General features: G+C 38.5%; 2 protein-coding genes across 3 annotated transcripts in view; both read right to left on the reverse strand.

The window, feature by feature from the left end:
• CCDC50 (coiled-coil domain containing 50) overlaps positions 1-19,088 on the reverse strand; it is a 179,718-nt gene that overhangs the window by 38,038 nt on the left and 122,592 nt on the right. For both annotated transcript variants that reach the window (XR_007723317.1, XR_007723318.1), the window contains exons 17-18: positions 11,090-11,235; positions 3,596-3,733 (exon numbers count right to left, since the gene is read on the reverse strand). The gene's annotated coding sequence lies outside the window, so the exon portion shown is untranslated. The remainder of the gene's footprint in view (positions 1-3,595; positions 3,734-11,089; positions 11,236-19,088) is intronic.
• On the reverse strand, positions 4,797-5,281 carry PYDC2 (pyrin domain containing 2). The gene has a single exon (XM_050779281.1). It carries the CDS (start codon positions 5,279-5,281, stop codon positions 4,862-4,864), a length of 420 nt encoding a protein of 139 aa, XP_050635238.1. The 3' UTR covers positions 4,797-4,861.

Consider the following 19,088-nt stretch of genomic DNA (forward strand, 5'->3'; position numbering starts at 1 on the left):
TCTCTCTCCTAATTATGTCCTCAGGGAAATCTCATGAAAAAGCTGCTCATCTTTTTCATGTAACATTCACCCCTTCTTCCCATCTCATCTTTCATATGACATCCACCCCTTCTTCCCATCTCATTTTTCATATGACATCCACCCCTTCTTCCCATCTTCTAAACCAATTTTCTTTTTCTAGGGACAGTAAAATCTGTTGGGCACAACAACATACAGTGGGTGCTATACTTTCTTCCAGGTGTGAATTGCTTTCAGTGAGAGCTGTAGCTCTTTCTAGGTACTGCCACTTTTGCTTGGTCCACATCTGCTTCTTGAGAGCCCCATGTCCATTGCATAAAGTAGCTGTTTCTACTACATTCTGCCATGTTCCAGCCACCCTTGTACACTATGTTCACTAACTCCACCATCTCCACTAGGCCCTGTAAGCCAGTATCATTGAATGTTTTTGTTCAAGTCCTGGAAAATTCACTGGATAGAGTTACGTAATTATTTCTCTTACCCTTTTTATATTTTATTCAGTTAGCAGTATATCAAATCATCAAAGCAATAATACCCTATGCCTTAACTAACCTACAGAAGTTTCACTGAAAATAATTGTCTTATTTATTACCTGTTTGCTTCCTGTCTCGGAGCCAGGAACAAGTTTATGAAAGGCCTCTTTGCTGTGACAATTAAAACCTCATTGATCAAACAGTCCTCACTCATTCCTTATCTCTTCTCTTAGACATTTTCTCCAAACACCTCAGTTTCCCAGGCAAATACCTGAAAGCCTTGCCCCCTCATGGTTTACATATGAATTGATATAAAATATGGCATTACAATGAACAATTAACAGGCTGTAATAAAAGAGAATTCACTTGTTCTTGACTTGCAGAAAATTCTCTTTAATGTGACTCAAACGTAAGGTTTTAAGATTACATTTCCTTTTTTCTACAGATCAAATTTCACTACTTGGTTCTGCAGTGAATAATATTTGCCTTATCCTAATAATGTAAACACTGCTGAATTTTATTATTTCAAGTTGTAAGCAAAGCACAAAAGTATCAAATCTGGGCCGGGCACAGTGGCTCATGCCTGTAATCCCAGCACTTTAGGAGGCCGAGGCGGGTGGATCACCTGAGGTCAGGAGTTTGGGACTAGCCTGGCAAACACATAGTGAAACCCTGTCTCTACTAAAAAGTACAAAAATTAGCTGGGCATGGTGGCACATGCCTGTAGTCCCAGCTACTTGGGAAGCTGAGACAGGAGAATTGCCTGAACCCAGGAGGCAGAGGTGGCAGTGAGCCGAGATCACGCCATTGCACTCCAGCCTAAGCAACAGAGCGAGACTCCACCTTTCAAAAAAAAGGTCTCAAATCTATAAACCATGGAAATGTTAAAATGTTTAAAATGATAAAACTCTTATGAACTAGGAGACAGGAGAGAAGGAGAGATGGGAGTAAGGTTGTATTATGCAAGAGCAAACACTACATCTTTTGTTTTTGGAATCACCTACTACTGCTGAACACTGATGGATCAAGAAATTGAAAAAATTATGTTTATTTCTCAAACTTATGGGCAATGGAGTGAGTAGCTGTAGGTGCCCACCAGAAAAACGCAAATCAGAAAAGGTAAACTAAGTCACTTCTGGCAGTGAATCTGCAATGAGGAGGTGGAATAGGAGACTTACTTTTGATTTTATGCTCTGCCTGCCATCTTATGAGAACATTTTAGGGATTAAGTCCTTGGGTTTGCTTTAATAGACTTTAATAAACTCCTTTTTCATTTTCTTACGGAATTCACCTATTCTAGTGATACCCTTGAACTACAGGTTAAGGAGCAACAGCCTGTTGTAACACACAGCAGGGATCCCCAGAAGTTTCTCTCACTCCGTGTCTCTGACAGGCAAGAAAGCAAGAAAGATCAGTCACTTGTTGCCATGATGATGCCTAAAGATCCGAAACTAAACCTTTCTTTTTTCTTTCTTTTTTTTTTTTTTTTTTTTTTGAGACTGAATCTCAGTCTCTCGCCCAGGCTGGAGTGCAGTGGCACAATCTCACCTCACTGCAACCTCTACCTCCCGGGTTCAAGCAATTCTCCTGCCTTAGCCTCCTGAGTAGCTGGGACCATAGGCGCCCACCACCACATCCAGCTAATTTTTGTATTTTTAGTAGAGACAGGGTTTCACCATGTTGGTCAGGCTGGTCTTGAACTCCTGACCTCAGGTGATCCACTATCTCTCAAAGTGCTGGGATTACAGGCATTGAGCCACTGTGCCCAGGCTAAACCCTTATCTTACCCTGACTTCTCTACCGTCACCTCCTCTGCCTCATTACCCATGCTATTTGCCAGAGCCCAAAACCAGGCCCAGTGACGGCCTCTTGTGATTCCTAAGCAGTATAGTTACTCAATTAATTATAAACATGCTTTCACAAAATGCATAGCTAAATCCCATGCTCTCCACAAAAGAAAATTTTGTAATGCAGCTAAGTAGAAACATGACACAAGCTTGATGAAGAAACATGGAAATCCCCATATGAAGAAAGAGTGCTGCCTTCAGTCATTTTCTGGTGACTGGTGACTGCGCTGTCTGACAACTTACCCATGCACTGCTTCATCACTTGGGGGAACTCCATGCACCAGTCCAGCCCTTTGGAGCCACTATATTCATGTTAATAAAAAGTATACAAAAGAAAATTTGCTCTCTTCCAAAATTATAAGGCAAGTGTTTGTTAACTAGCCAGTAGCCATACAATTTTTATATCATAACATCTAGGAAGCCCTAAAAAAAAGCATTTGTTGACAGAGAAACTATAAATACATGATCAAAAATGGTCAACTGAATCACCATAGAGATGAAGGGTTTTTTTCCTAAGATCACACAAAATGAGGATGGAAAGAAAAGCTATGAGTCACTTGCGCATAAAACTTTTACCATCCTCTTTGAAGGTAGAACTACAAAAATATTTTTTCTGTATCCAAATAACAATCCATATGTGATGACTATTAAAAATAGGATATTTTGTGTATCACAAATACTGTCATCAGCTGTTTTTTTTGTCTGTAATGAATGTTATTTTTCCTTGAGGAAAGAATTTTCTAAATTATCTGGATCATCTAAAGCTTATGAAGTGGCAAACTGTTCTTGTCCTTCGTTGACTTACAGCCTGCCATGATTTTTTTTATATAACCATAAACACTAAATTTTGGTTGGCCTATATCGTGCATGATACTGATTCTAAGATAGCAAGGGATTAAGTGAATTTCAAAACCTCAGCTCACCAGGAGAAACCCAGAGATTATATCTACCCATATGTGTTTAAACTGCGCAGTCATTAAAAAAAAAAAAAAAAAAGGTACCGTAGCTCCAAGCCTGGATGTGATCCCTGATCATCTTTGACATTTTCAAAAACAGAAAATTATTTGGCTTTATTTTAAATGTCACCCCTGTGCAGGTAAGGAATGTATCATTTAAGAGAGTGCAGGAGGGAAGAAACTGTGCGGATGCTCACGTCTACGGGACGTTTAATAGACTCGACCACATTCTTGTGAAATAGAAATTGGGTATTTGCTGAATCATATAGAGGCAATGATCAAAAGGAAAGCTCTTACTTACTCTTCAGAAACAGTGGGGTGTAGAGGGAAGTTTCCTGGTTTAAGAGGTAGAATGTAGGATTTGAGTCCCAACTTCATCAGTCACTAGTTCTGAGTCTTTGGACAAGTCAACTACTCCCACAGGCCTCTGTTCCAACATCTGTAAAAGGAAAGTTAACACTAGCTCTTTGGTCACTTCAAAAGCCTTTTATTTCTCAGAAAATCATCAATACCTTATTCTCAGTCTCCCCATTTGTAAAATAGGGCAAAAATTTCATGCTCTGATAATCTCTTAAGCTGTGAGAATATAGATGTGAACCCACTTTGAAAATAAAAAGCTACCAACTTTAAGATGTTAGTTTTATTTATTCATATATTTCAAAACAATAATATATTGGGAAAGATTATTGCCTCTATTTTTCTGAAATATTTATCATTTTATGCTAACCAAGTAATAAATTAAGAAATTTGGCTATACCCTAATATGTTTGAATTGGTTGGGCTATTTCTTATTTATTCACTCTATGGACATCTTATCTTTTTTTTTCTGGACAAGAGCATGAATAGGTGAGTCTTTGGACCAGTCATCCTCTAAGTCTATATTGAAAGCCTGCAGTACAGCCAATGATATAAAGGGAAAATGGCCAGATACAATTATGGTCGTCAGAGTCAGTACTTTTTCTTTTCCCTTTGGAGCAGTATCATACTATTGTCATCTGAGAAATGCGGTGACATTTCATCTCCAGAGGAAAGAAGCCTCACAGCAATTCTGAAGCAGTTTCATGCTTTCTTATGTAGAGCTCTTCTTTGTACTGTCCTCCTTCCATTGTTTATGGTTATAAATTTGGGACTACCTAAAAGGACTTCTAGACTGACTATTCTTTGTGAAGATATCTCCCCTGTCATTCCTTTAGCTGCACAAAATCCTTCCCTACAAACTCTACTGCTACCCTTATCAAACTGAATTTGTCACTATTCACTGGCTTGCCCTTTACTTTCCTACTTCTGCTCATGCTGTTCCTCCGCTTGGGCATCCTTTCCCCTAGTCGAGAGTGGCAAATTCTCCATCCTTCAAAGTCTATTGAAATGCCAACTACTGATACAGAATTGCTTGACGTTCTTGAAGGCTTGAATGTTTCCATCCCCTGGAATCCCCTAGCCTTATTTCCATATCTCATTCAAGACACTTATCACATGTGCTCTTATTGTTTATCTACCACTCTTCTCTGCCCTTTTGGATCAAAGTCCTTTGAGTGGGGGGATGTGAATTAGTTCACCTTTATTTCTCTCAATATACTGGTGATATAGATATTTCATATATAACAAGGTTAAGTGACATATGCATGTAAAACAGAGGCAGAACCAAGGCTAAAGCAACATCTAGCTCAGCCATCAACTCACTATACCGGAGGGGTGAAAGTAGGGGCATCACACGACGTTCATCAGCTCTCTCAGACAGATGGGTTTCGTTCATCTTTTCAAAGCCCTGGATGGCTGCCATCCCTGCCCAGTAGCTGTAGGAGTGGCTGGTGAAGATTTCTACCAGTTGCTTCCCATTAGCCTTGTCTACCTCCATCTGGGGGACTGTCTGTAGCTCCTTTCCCAGGGAGATTGTTCTGATCAGAGACTTGAACTTGCTCAACTCATCCTGGCTGAGTTGCTCCAGAAGAGCCTGAAGGTTGAAGTCCAGCTGTGCAGAAGATGCCATCTTGTCCTGCGTGGGGAGCTCTCCCAATGCCTGGCCCTACCCGCTGGTTCTTACATCTTTTCATATACTAATAAGCATATATTTTTATATCTTTTTAGGAGAAATAGTAATTCAGATTTTTGCTCATTTTAAAATTGAGTTAATTGTCTTTTTATTGCTGAGTTGTAAGAGTTCTTTATATAGTCTAGGGACAGGTCCTTCATCAGATATGCAATATGCAAATCATTGCTCCCATTCTGTGAGTTGTCTTATCAGTTTAATGATAGTGTCCTTTAAGGCACAAATGTTTTTCATTTTCATGAAACCAAATTTATCCATTTTTCTCTTGTTGCTTACGCTTTTGATATCATGTCTAAGAATCTTCCGCCAAGTCTCAGGTCATAAAGATTACCCCTATCATTTACTGTAAGAATATTACAACTTTAACTCTTACATTTGGGTCTTTGATAGATTTTGAGTTAATTTTTGTATATGGCATGAAGTAGAGGTCCAAATTTATTCTTCTGCATGTAGAAATCTACTTGTCTAAGCACCACTTGTTGAAAAGTCTATTCTTATCCCATTGCATGGTCTTGAAACCCTTGTTGAAAGTCAGTTGACCACAGATATACGGGCTTATTTTTGGACTCTCATTTCTGTTTTATTGAGCGATATGTCTGTCCTTGTGCCAGTACCACACTATCTTAATTACCATTGCTTTGTATTAAGTCATGAAATAAGGAAAGGTGAATTGTCATTGTTTGCTCTTAGTTTTCAAGATCATCTTGGCTGTACTGGGTCTATGCGATACTACTTGAATTTTCTAACTAGTTTGCCCATTTCTACATAAAGTAAGCTGAGATTCTGACAGGGATTGTATTGAATATGTAGATCAGTTTGGGGAGTAGTGCCATCTTAACAACGTAAATTAAGTCTTCCAATCTATAAACATGAGATGCTTTCCACTTGTTTAGATCTTTAATTTCTCTCAATAATGTCTTGTAATTTTCAGAGTCTAAGGTTTACTTCTTTGTTAAAATTTATTTCTAGGTATTTTATTCTTTTTGATATGATTCTAAAAGGAATTGTTTTAATTTCAGTTTTGGATTGTTCATTACAAGTGTGTAGAAGTAAAATTGATTTTTATATATGATCTTGTATCCTGAAACCTGGATGAATTAATTTAGTAGTTCTAAAAGGTTTCAAGTGAATTTTTTAGGATTTCCTATATACAAAATTATGTTATCTGCTAATACAGATAGTTTCACTTCCATTATAATCCAGTTGCCTTTCTTGTCTTGTCTAGTTGCTAAGGCTAGCACCACTAATGTAATGCTGTATGGTCATGCTAAGAGCAGATAGCATTGAGGTGGTCCTGATTTTAGGACAAAGCATTCATTTTGCCATTAAATATAATTTTGGCTATGAGTTTTCATAGATGACTTTTATCAGATTGAGGAAGCTCCCTTCTATTTTCCAGTTGGTAGTATCTTTATCATGAAAGGAAGTTGGGTTTTGTCAAATGCTTTTTCTGTGTTTATTGAGATAATCATTTAATTTTTGTTTTTATTCTATTGATATGATGAATTATATTAATTGATTTTCATATGTTCAAACCAACCTTGCCATCCTGGGATAAATCCCACTTGGTCACTGTGTACAATTCTTTCTATAGGTCACTGTATTCAATTTGCTTGTATTTTTTGGAGTGCATGTTTCAGGTTGAGTATAAATTTGCATGAACCCTAGAGAAGGCAGTCCTGAAAAATGTAAACTACAAGAGCATTTGGTCTTTGACCTGGCTTTTCCACCTCTAGTATTTGTCTTACAGGTATGTCTGCTTGCATAGCATTATTTCTAAGAACAAAATACTCACTTAATGTCCTCAATAGATTCTTGGAAACTGCAACTTTGAATGAAATGATATAACAAAAACAATTTTTTCATAGGCTAACTCATACAAGCAAGAGTTAAATTCCTATGGCATGCTGGTCACAAAAACGTCACCAAAGTTCTAAACAAAAACCCAAACACTTCTAATATTAAACATAGAAATAAATGTGAGCTCTACATGTATTTTTAAGAGATTAATAAAAACAAGTAAGATAATTTTTTATCCACTTATTCCAATTCAGGGTTGTGAGTGGCCTGAGCTTATTATGTGGCAGCTCAGGGTGCCAGGTGGAAACAAATCTTGGACCGGACGTCATCCTATCACAGGGTACACTCACCCAGACTGCGAGTATTTAGACACACTAATTAACCTAACATCTTTGGGATGTGGGAGGAAAGTAGAGTACAGAGAAAATCCATGCAGACATAAGTAGAGCATGCCAGCATGCAAACTCCAGACAGACAGTGGCCACTGTTTGGAACATTTTTTTTTCTCACCAATGCTAAACAAAATGATGTTGAAAAAAAAGTTATTTGAGGATCTGTTGTATCTGTTGTATTTAGCAAGAGGCTAAATAGAGGATGAAGGGTGGCTTACATAGTGATATGTAAAAACGTCCATGATATATTCAGTTAAAAAAAAAAAAAAAGGCACATGCTGGCCAGGCGCGGTGGCTCACGCCTGTAATCCCAGCACTTTGGGAGGCCAAGGTGGGCACATCACCTGAGGTCGGGAGTTCGAGACCAGCCTGACCAACATGCAGAAACCCCATCTCTACTAAAAATACAAAATTAGCCGGGCATATGGCGCATGCCTGTAATCCCTGCTAATTGGGAGACTGAGGCAGGAGAATCGTTTGAACACGGGAGATGGAGGTAGCGGTGAGCCAAGATCACACCATTGCACTCCAGCCTGGGCAACAAGAGCAAAACTCCATTTCAAGAAAAAAAAAAAAAAAAAATACAAGGCACATGTAACTCCTGTGAGAGAAATGGGAGGTGGGATATAAATTATATTTGTTTGAATTTTCATAAGGAAACTCTGGAAAGATATTTTAAAAATCAGCAAAAGTAGAAATTAGTACAGAACATGGTAGATATAGATGGGAATGGAACGGAGGTATTCACAGTGCTTCTTTGATAGTTATACATTTTGAACCACACAAATGTATTACTTGCATTAATTCATATTTCAAAAAGAATCAAAACATAGAATTTTTACTAAGATAAAATCATTGGGCAGGAAGTAGCTCTTGGTATTATCAAGTTCAAACCTTTTTTTGGTGGATGAGCAAGTCTCACTCTGTTGCCCAGGCTATAGTGCAGTGGCTCGATCTCAGCTCACTGCAAACTCCGCCTCCTAGATTCAAGCGATTCTCCTGCTTTGGCCTCCCAAGTATCTGGGATTACAGGCACCTGCCACCTCACCTGGCTAATTTTTTTGCATTTTTAGTAGAGACAGGGTTTAACCATGTTATTAAACTGGTCTCAAACTCCTGACCTCAGGTGATCCACCCATCGCAGCCTCCCAAAGTCCTGGGATTACAGGCGTGGGCCACCGTGCTTGGCCAAGTTCAAATCTTTGAATTGAATCTTTGAATTGAGAAACAAAGGTCAAGTCAGGAAAGAGGATGTGCCCCAGGATACATGGCAAGTTCTTGGCAAAATTGAGATAAACATTCACATGCTCCAATTCAAAATCAGGTCTCTGCCCAGTTCTGCATATCTGCTTTTCATGTTAGGAAATCCTGCATTTGGCTTTTACTGTGTATTATGGGAAGGGAGCATCATGCTTAAAACTAATACACTCAGAGTCCTTTCTTCCCAGTGGTGCCCTGGGTCATATGGAATATGTGTCCTACTTGGTAGCAGCCTCCACATTATCCTAATGAAGACATGGCAGTTCTACATGCCAGAAACCTTTTATTAAAAATTCACAAAAGTAGGCCACACATGTCCACATTCTGCAATGTTTTCTTCTTGCAATCACTTTAATGTTTTTCTCTCTTCTATGAGCATTTCTTTAGAAATACTCTCTATGCATCTGTCCACATTGATGGTACCATGAGCACTATAATGTGATTTATATGGTCAGTAACTCTGTAAAAATAGCCTATTGCCCTAGAGATAATAGGGATGGTGTCTAAGTTACTGATTACTAAATCAGAGATAACTATAGAGAACAAGACTTCATTCAGGCAAGTTAAAGTACTTTTTACATAAGTTTCTTAATACATTGGCCATAGATCCTTCCCAAAATGTATTACATGGGCATAATTTTTATGCCTAGTCTCTCTTTGTGAATCTCCCCTCCCACCCATTCTCAGTCACCAAGTTTCAAAAATTACTTGCTGACTCCACCAGCTATTGTATTTGGGCATGTGATTCAGATGTGACCAAAGAGAATATTCTACCCCCCTGATCTGTTTGGATCAGAGATAGGCACACAACTCAGGCTGGGACAATGAAAACGCGTGGAACTTTGCTGGCACTATCAGGAAAAGCCTCACTTTCTGTTTGGTTTACTAAACTGAATGAGTGTTAAGTCTAGAGCTTCCAGTAGTCAACTCTGCTCCCACACCCAAAGAGACCAAATGAAAATCAACAGAAATCAAAGTCCAGGAGAAAGGCTGTCAAAGACAGTGTTTAAGTCCCTGAATCTAGTTATATCTAAAATTTCATCCCCTGGTTCCCAGTTCTAAGAAAAAAAAAAAAATAGTAGTGTTCTCTTTTTGGTGGCTATTTAGGTTAGATTTGAGTTATTACTAATTATGAGATGTTGGTATATTTTCTTATCTATAATGCTCTCCCAATTATATATATCCATGAAAATTGCAAGTTTATATTAAGTAAGCAGATGTGTAGCATGATATGTTCCCTACTTTAATCCTAAATTCTCTGAAGCACTTAGAAGGTTTTCAAGAGATGAATAGTATTCTACAGGAAAAAAAAGTAAGCACTGGAAATAACAATGCTTATAATCCTTCCTACAAGTTATAAAGCACTATCGTAATGCTACCTTCACCCTCTTGCCCCCATAACAAGCTTCTCAGGTGGACAGTGTGTTATAATTTCATTTCGAAAATGAACAAAGCAAAGTTTCAAAAACCATAATTTATCAAAAATCACGGAGCTAAGGAAAGAAGGAATTGAATACAATCATCTCACGTTTTTTTGTGTGCTTCCATTATGCCACATTGACTTAGATAAGAACAAACAAAATGTGACTGTTAAACTGAAGCATTTAATCTAAATTGTAACTTTTTATTTTCACTTAGGTTTATGAAATCATATGGATTTCCCCTTTTACATTAATCTTTCTGTTCCACTTTCCCTCTACCAGTCCCGTCCAGAAAAATCTGTGCTCACATTATACAGAGATGATGATTTTGCTCACGAATTTAAAAACATAATTTTCAAAAAGTATTATTTATAAAGAGTACAAGAGAAAACTTTTTGTTCATAAAAAATAAGTAAACAACCCTTACAGAGGTGCCTGAGGTGCTTAATAATTTAATTTGATTTGACTAAAAAGAATTGCAGTGTTGATATACTTGTAAGCCCTGAAAAATTATGCAAGACTATGCTGGATAAAGATGAGGAAAGTTATAAACAAGAATAAAGCAGAGCCTTACACTGGAGAGGAAAAGGGGGATCGCATAGTGGGTAGGGGGATATGGTGTATTTCTCGGGATTTAGGATTGCAAACCACACATTTTTTTTTTTACAGAAAAAAATCAGCTTTGCTGAAAACATATCTGAGCTGGGAGTCAGGGTTGGAAGATGTCCAACCAACAGCAAGATTCAGGGACTACTCATGCAGACCACACTGTTTCTGCCAATGGAGACATGTACTGAAGCTGCACTGCGAGCTGGATGCCAAAATTTCTAACATCACTCTCCCCAAAAGCCATATTCCTCAGCCATCAGACTTACCTGATCTAGTTTGCACGAGGGTGATTACTTCCTCAGATTCTCTCTTGTGAATCAAAGTTTTCTAAGGATGTTTCTGGTTGGGAATATCCAGGTCGCATGCCTCCATCCCTGCTCCAAAAAAGTCTGGGAGGACAAATTTCTGGATTCTGCATTGAGAATAGGGACACAATAAAATTGAGGGAAATCTTCAAACATAGAAAAGACATTAAAAAGCTTCTGACATTGTCTAAGCTTACACATGTTTACCAGATGCATTAGAGGAAATACAAAGGAGTATGAAGGTTTTTATTAGGAATATTACTTTTTTAAATAGTGAAGAGTGTTCTGATGGAAGCAGCAGCAGAGAGAGTTGGAGATAATGGCTTTTGAGAAAGACTATTTTAAGCAGACATCAGGCAGAAAAGGCATACTCCAAGCTCCCCGTTATTCTAATCCTTCACAATAGGCTCACACTTCCCTCAGCTCTCTACTTCATGGGTAGCGCAGATTAACTGTTATAATTATGCAGTAAATATGATTTTAGAACCTTTCAAGTCAATTTTATAGAAAAAAGTAATAGTAAAATACTAAATTGTTCTACCATGGCCTCAAACATCAAACTCACAGACATCCATCTCTCAATTGAATCCAATTATACTGAAATCATTTCAAATATACAGAACAAAACTTCAAAAATGTAAGATGAACATCTAAAAATGATGAGGCAAGTGATGCCTGTTCAAATTCAACCTTTTGAAGAGATTCCCCCAAAGTGCTGAATAATTATAACCCTGAGCTGGCATAAAGCTGGTTCTAAAGGAAGTCTTTTATTCCTGCTTTAAACGTATGACAAGCAGAGCATCCTTCTACCAAAGGAGGATCACGTTCCCTAATTAGAATGTCCACCAGGGAGGTATATGACACCATGCCATAGGACACAATCCCTGGGCAGCACTCACATACTCCAGTCTGTGCCTTCACAAGGAAATAACAAACGTCCAGGGGACTGTTCACCCAGGCAGCTCCCAGTGTGTTCTAAACTTTTTCCATTTTCATTTAAGAAAGACAATAGGAAAATAGTCTTTACTCCTGCTTTCTAGATGTCAAACATCATCTATACAATTATTTTATAAAATTTATTCCATTAAAAATACTACCAGGTATTATTATTTACAGTGGAATACTATGTAGGTTATGATTACGTCTGTAGAGAAATGCATGATACTAAATACTTTTAATATGATATCAGTTATATTTCTGAATGCATGAAAAAAGAATCTGGAAGGATATGCCAAATTTTAACAATGGTGAGCTTTAGGTGTTTAGATTTTATTTTGGTTTTAGTTTTTAATTCAACATTTACTTTCTGTTCATTTATACCTTTCTCCATGTTTTAAATAATCTATAAAGCGTATAAATACAAGGCATTTATAATCAGAAAAATAATAATGAAGACATTAGATTGTCAAAATCACAATTACTGCAGTGCAATGTAACATGTGTGATAACTTATTCATATCTTGAATATAAAAAAATCCAAAGAAAATTATTTTCTAAATAATAATTATTAAATTAACCACTTGGGATGTTGAACTTTCTAAACCGAACTCCTTCCTTATTGAAAAAGAAATAGCAGGAAAAATAAGTACTGGTTAACTTCATCTCAGTTACTCAAATCAACATCATGAACATCTACTATAGATACCCAGGGGCCTAACATTGTTTACTTCAACACTTAATGACCTTAGGCTGCTTTATTTTTAATAAAGTAGTCTTTTGAGCTCTTCTATATACATATTGTCTGTTCATTTGCATTTCTATGAGGTTGTGTAGCTTTGATCTTCATTCTCTAACGCTGGCAATGCCTTCTCTTGCGTTCACTCCCTCCTTATTGATAGAAAAGTGAGTGGAAAGAGCAGACATTTTGGCATCACGAAGGCTACATTCGAATTAAGATTTATGCAGGTATTAATGTTCGGCATCTTATCATTTAACCTCACTTAGAATCTCGGTTTCCTTATCTGTAAAGTGGGTATGGAGATAATAATAGTACCCAAAATGGTACTATTTATGGTAAAATAAAAAATGGTTGTTGAATTAGTTTGGACATGCGAAAGCAGTTTTCAAATTGTAAAGCAATACACAAATAATTTTAAATCTTTGCACTTCTAAAGTTCTTCCTTTTGATGAGTTATGGCTTTAAGAACCAGGTAAGTATATTAAGCAGTATAATTAGGAGTAAAAATAAAATACAATAAATGATATTTAAATGTTGTCAGGGGTCTGAATGGAACCAAAAATAGGAAGTTTCATCTAGTCAAAGATATGTATTTCTCCACAGCTTTAACATTCCTAAAATTGGGACATGTTGAGGTGATGTCACCAAGATGGCAGAGTAGAAGGTAACCCACTCATATGCCTCCACAGCAAGTTCAAGACCAGCCTGGCCAACATGGTGAAACCCCGTGTCTACTGAAAAATACAAGCAACAAGAATTCTGTACCTATTTACAGTCAACAGTCTCTCTTCAGGAGCCTCAGGAGCCAAGTAGGAATTTGCGAAATCTTATTGAAGCCTAAGACTTATTAGGGTTGTTTTTGAGTATGCAGACCAACACCCAGGTGGCTGATCTGCCCCACCAAGCTTGTTTCTGGGTTCATTGCCAAGTCTCTCAAGGAGTTTGGCTAAAGCTCCATTTGTTCTTGAGCCTGGAACCAAAACGATCTGCCAAGACATCCAGAAGGAATCTCGCACACTAGTGCCTTGGTAAAAAGGCTCTCACCTGCCCACTGACACTGGTCTCAGCAGTGAACCTGAAAGTTATCCTGTGGTGCTGCTCCATCCTTCCTCAGCTGACCTTACAGCTCAGAGATACTCACACAAGGACCCAGAGGGAGACTCACCCATATCCTCCAGCCTGGGAGTCTAAGCCTCACAGATGGGCATGCCAGCCTCTATCCCACAGCAGGTCCCAAGGGGACCCAGTCTCAGCTTTGGCCTCTCTCACTGTAGTTGGGGAATTATCCCATCTGTGCTAAGACCTGCTGGGAGAAACCTGACTGAGCCAGTGAGACCACGATTTTAAGCATCCTTCCCAAAGCAGATCCCAAGCGGGTCCAGTCTCAGCTCCAGCACCTCTTGCAGAAGTCAACGAACTATCTTATCTATTCAAGAACTTGCTGAGTGACACACACTCGTCCGAGCCAAGACTAGGCTCTTCAGCAACTGTCCCACAACAAATACCAAGGGGACTCACTGTAAGCTTCAGTCTCTCTTGTTGCATTCAGGAAACTATGTCATCTGTACAGAGATCTGCTGGGAGATGCATGCCCATCTGAGTCAGTGTAACATGCATATTACCCTTCATTCCACAGCAGATCCTGAGGGGGCCCCGTCTCATCTCCGGTCCCTCCTGCTGCAGTCAAGGAACTACCCCTACTTGGGCAAGGACCTGCTGAGTGACACTCACCTGTCTAGGCCAACGAGACAGGCTCACCTGCAGATCCTGAAGGACCCCAAGCTCAACTCTAGACACTTTCACTGCAGTCAGGGACTCATCCACTTGTACATATGCCTGCTGTGAAGAACATTCACCTGGGCCACTGGGGACAATCTTCTGAACTCAAATTCCTGGCCAACATTCCCAGACAGCCTTAGTAGCCTCCTTAGATCTTCCCCAAGTCTATCTGGACCAAAAAGCCACATTAATCTTAGACCTTTTTGCAAGACTCACAGCAAGCCTGGGCTTAGACCGTCCTCTAGTGCCGTGATGACTGTAGTGATCACAGTCTGAAGGCACACAAAGTTAGTCAGCCTAGAATTACTGGAAGGCCTTCTGAAGAAGCGCAGGTACAAACAAAGCCAGACTGTGAAGACTAAAATAAATACCTAATCCTTCAACGTAAAGACACTGTCAGACATCAGCAAGCATCAGGAACATTCAAGGAAAATATAACAGTACAAAATGGACAAAATAAGGTACCAGAGACTAACCCTAAAGTGATGGAGATATGTGATTATTCAGGCAAATAATTCAAAATAGCTGTTTCAGGAAGCTCAGCAAACTTCAGGAAAACACAGAATCAATTAAGAAATCTATCAGAGGAATTTAATAGAAATTGAAATAGTAATTTTAAAAGTTGAACAAATATTGGTGCTTAAAAGTATAATAAATGAAATGAAAAATGCAATAGATATCAACAGCAGAATTGATCAAATAGAAGAAAGAATCAGCATGCTCCAAGATGGACTATTGAAAATATACAACCAGAAGAGAAAAAAAATAATAGTACTCAGGAGGCTGAGGAGGGAAGACAGCTTGAGTCAGGGAGGTTAAGGCTACGGTGAGCTGTGATCATGCCACTGCACTGTAGCCTGGGTGACAGAGTGAGACAAAAAAAAAAAAGAAAACCTGTTAGAAAAATAATTATTCTTTCTGTACTTTATAAAAATAATCAGACCAAGCATAATGAATTGAATCGGTCTTACCATAATTTGTCTTCAGTAAAAATAGAAGATTGGAGAGAGAAAAATTGTTTCAAAAACTATGGTATGCCTGTTATTAAATTCTAGTCTCATCAGTTGTTTTTGAGTTTTTTTCCGTAAATTAGACTGGCACTACTTATTTTTGTGAATCAACCAGTGATCTCTGATTGCAGCTCAGAAGAAACAAGAGAGATGGGTAATGTGAAAAATCTGGATCAATATTATAATTCTGGGCACATATTGGAATTGGCTAGCAACTCTATATTAGCTTGGTTCCAATAATTACCCTGTTCATAGAAAGCCTTCTTATTTAGTTTACCTGGGATAATTTTAATTATTTTGCTTTAATGTTGTGGAATATATCGCTGTTGTACTCTTTGCGTACAAATGCAGGAAATGCTTACTAAATGTTTCTTTTCTTTTCTTTTTTTTTTTTTTTTTTTGAGATGGAGTCTTGCTCTGTGGCCAGGCTAGAGTGCAGTGGCGTGATCTCAGCTCACTGCAACCTCCACCTCCCGGGTTCAAGCGATTCTCCTGCCTCAGCCTCCTGAATAGCTGGGACTACAGGCACATGCCACCATGCCCACCTAATATTTGTACATTTAGTAGAAATGGGGTTTCACCATGTTGGCCAGGATGGTCTCGATCTCTTGACCTCGTGATCCACCTACCTTGGCCTCCTAAAGTGCTGGGATTACCTGTGTGAGCCACTGTGCCTGGCCTCAATGTTTTCTTAAACGGTTATTAATCTTCTAGATACCATCTTTTGTCAGAACTCAAGAAGTATGAGTGGCCCTCGACATACTGATGCTTTCTGACTGAGCTCCTCTCTACCCTGAATACAAGAGATCCCAGTAGTTAGGCAGGAACATCACCCCTGTTCACCCTAAAGAAGTTACAGAAGAGGGATCTTTGTCCTTCTAAGGGAGGAGGCCACCCCTCATATCAATTTATGCCCAATTTCTGCCTCCAAAGAAAGAAGAAGTAAAAACTAAAAGACAGAAATGATATCCACAAGCAGACAGCCTGGCACCACACCTGGTAGTTAAAGATCGACCCCTGACCTAGTTGGTTCTGTTATCTAAAGATTACAGACATTGTATAGAAATGCACTGTGAAAATCCCTATCTTGTTTTGTTCTGATCTGATTACTGATGCATGCAGCCCCCAGTCACGTACTCCCTGCTTGCTCAATCAATCACCACCCTCTCACGTGCACCCCCTTAGAGTTGTGAGCCCTTAAAAGGGACAGGAATTGCCCACTTGGGGAGCTCAGCTCTTGAGACAGAAGTCTTGCTGATGCCCCCGCCTAATAAACGCCTTCCTTCTTTAACTCGGTGTCTGAGGAGTTTTGTCTGAAGCTTGTCCTGCTACACTTCTACAACTCTTAGGATTAAGGGTTCCCTTGTAAAAGGGAGGCGGGAAATGTCAGAGGCGTTGGAACCAGAGCAACTTCGTCTTGAATAGAGGCCGTGTAAAATAAAGCTGAGACCTACTGGGCTGCATTCCCAGGAGGTTAGGCATTCCAAGTCACAGGATGACATGGGAGGTCAGCATAAGGTACAGGTCACGAAGACCTTGCTGATAAAACAGGTTGTGGTAAAGAAGGTGGCCAAAATCCACCAAAACCAAGATGGTGATAAGAGTGACCTCTGGTGGTCCTCACTGCTTGTCATATGCTAATTTTAATGTATTAGCATGTTAAAAGACACTCCCACCAGCAGCATGACAGTTTACAAATGCCATGGCAACATCAGAAAGTTACCCTATATGGTCTAAAAAGGGAAGGAACCCTCACTGCCAGGAATTGCCCACTCGTTTCCCGGAAAACTCATGAATAATCCATCCCTTATTTAGCATATAATCAAGAAATGATCATAAAAGGGGCCAGCCAGCAGTCCTCAGGGCTGCTCAGCCTATGGAATAGTCATTCTTTATTCCTTTACCTTATTAATAAACTTACTTTCGATTAAAAAAACAGTTTTTGAAAAAAGTGAAAATGGAAACACAACATACTAAAACCTGTGGTATAAAATAAAAGTAGTACTAACAGGGAAGTTTTTAGCGATAGATGCTTATATCAAAAAAATGGAAAAATTTTAAATAAACAACCAACTGGTAAACTTCAAGGAACTATAAAAGCAAGAACAAACCGAACCCAAAATTCATTGAAGAAAAGCAATAATAAAGATCAGAGCAGGGTTGACCACAGTGACTCATGCCTGTAATCTCAGCACTTTGGGAGGCCAAAGCAGGCAGATCACTTGAGGCCAGGAGTTCAAGACCAGCCTGGCCAACATGGTGAAACCCCCTGTCTACTGAAAAATACAAAAATTAGCTGGGTGGGGTGGCACATGCCTGTAATTCCAGCTACTCAGGAGGCTGAGGTAGGAGAATTGCTTGAACCTGGGAGGCAGCAGTGAGCTGAGAACATGCCACTGCACTCCAGCTTAGGTAACAAAGTGAGACTCCGTCCCCAAAAAAAACAAAACAAAACAAATCGGAAAAGAAGTGAATAAAAGAGGCTAAAAAATATACAAAAGATCAACAAAACAAAACATTGTTTTTTGAGAAGATAAACAAAATTGATAAAATTTTAGTTAGACCAGCAAACAGTTAGAAAACACAAATAAATGAAATCAGAAGTGAAAAAGAAAACATTAAAACTGTTACCACAGAAATACAAAGGATCATTACAGACTACTATGAACAACTTTACACCAACAAATTGGAAACCCTCGAAGAAACTGACAAATTCCCGAATACATACAACCTACCAAGATTGAACCAGGAAGAAATAGAGAACCTGGACAGGCCAATAATTAACAAGATTAAAGAAGTAATAAAAATGACCCCATCAAAGAAAGGCACAGGACCTGATGAATTCACTGCTGAATCTTGGTAACATTTGAAGAAGAACTAATATCAATTCCATTCAAACTATCTCCCAACATTGTAGAAGACAGAATACTTCTAAACTCATTATATGAGGCCATCATCACCTTGACACCAAAACCAGACAAAGACACAACAACAAAAAAGAAAACAACAGACCAGTATCCCTGATTAGCATAGATACAAAAATCCTCAACAAAATACTAGTAAAGAAAATTTAACAACACATTAAAAATATCATTCACCACAATCAAGTGGGATTTTTCCCAGAAATGTAAGAGTGGTTCAACATATGCAAATCAATCAATGAGTTACATTGCATCAACAGAATGAAGGACAAAAAAAAAAGATCATTTCAATAGATGCTGAAAAGGCATTCAATAAAATTCAAACATCACTTTATGATTTAAAAAAATCTCAAGAAATGGAAAAATACTACATGCTCATAGATTAAAAGAATTAATATTGTTAAAAATGTCTATACTGCCCAAAGCAATCTACAGATTCAATGCATTCCCTAATAAAATACCAATGATGTTCTTCACAGATATAAAAAAAAAAAAATCCTAAAATTCATATGGAACCACAAAAGACACTGAATAGCTAAAGCAATCCTAAGCAAAAAGAACAAAGCTGGAGG

Source organism: Macaca thibetana, chromosome 2 (genome assembly GCF_024542745.1).
Source record: "Macaca thibetana thibetana isolate TM-01 chromosome 2, ASM2454274v1, whole genome shotgun sequence".
Classification (NCBI taxonomy): domain Eukaryota; kingdom Metazoa; phylum Chordata; class Mammalia; order Primates; family Cercopithecidae; genus Macaca; species Macaca thibetana.

Excerpts from the sequence above, each read along its gene's own strand:
- PYDC2 (XM_050779281.1), bottom strand. The coding sequence starts at position 5,281 with ATGGCATCTTCTGCACAGCTGGACTTCAACCTTCAGGCTCTTCTGGAG.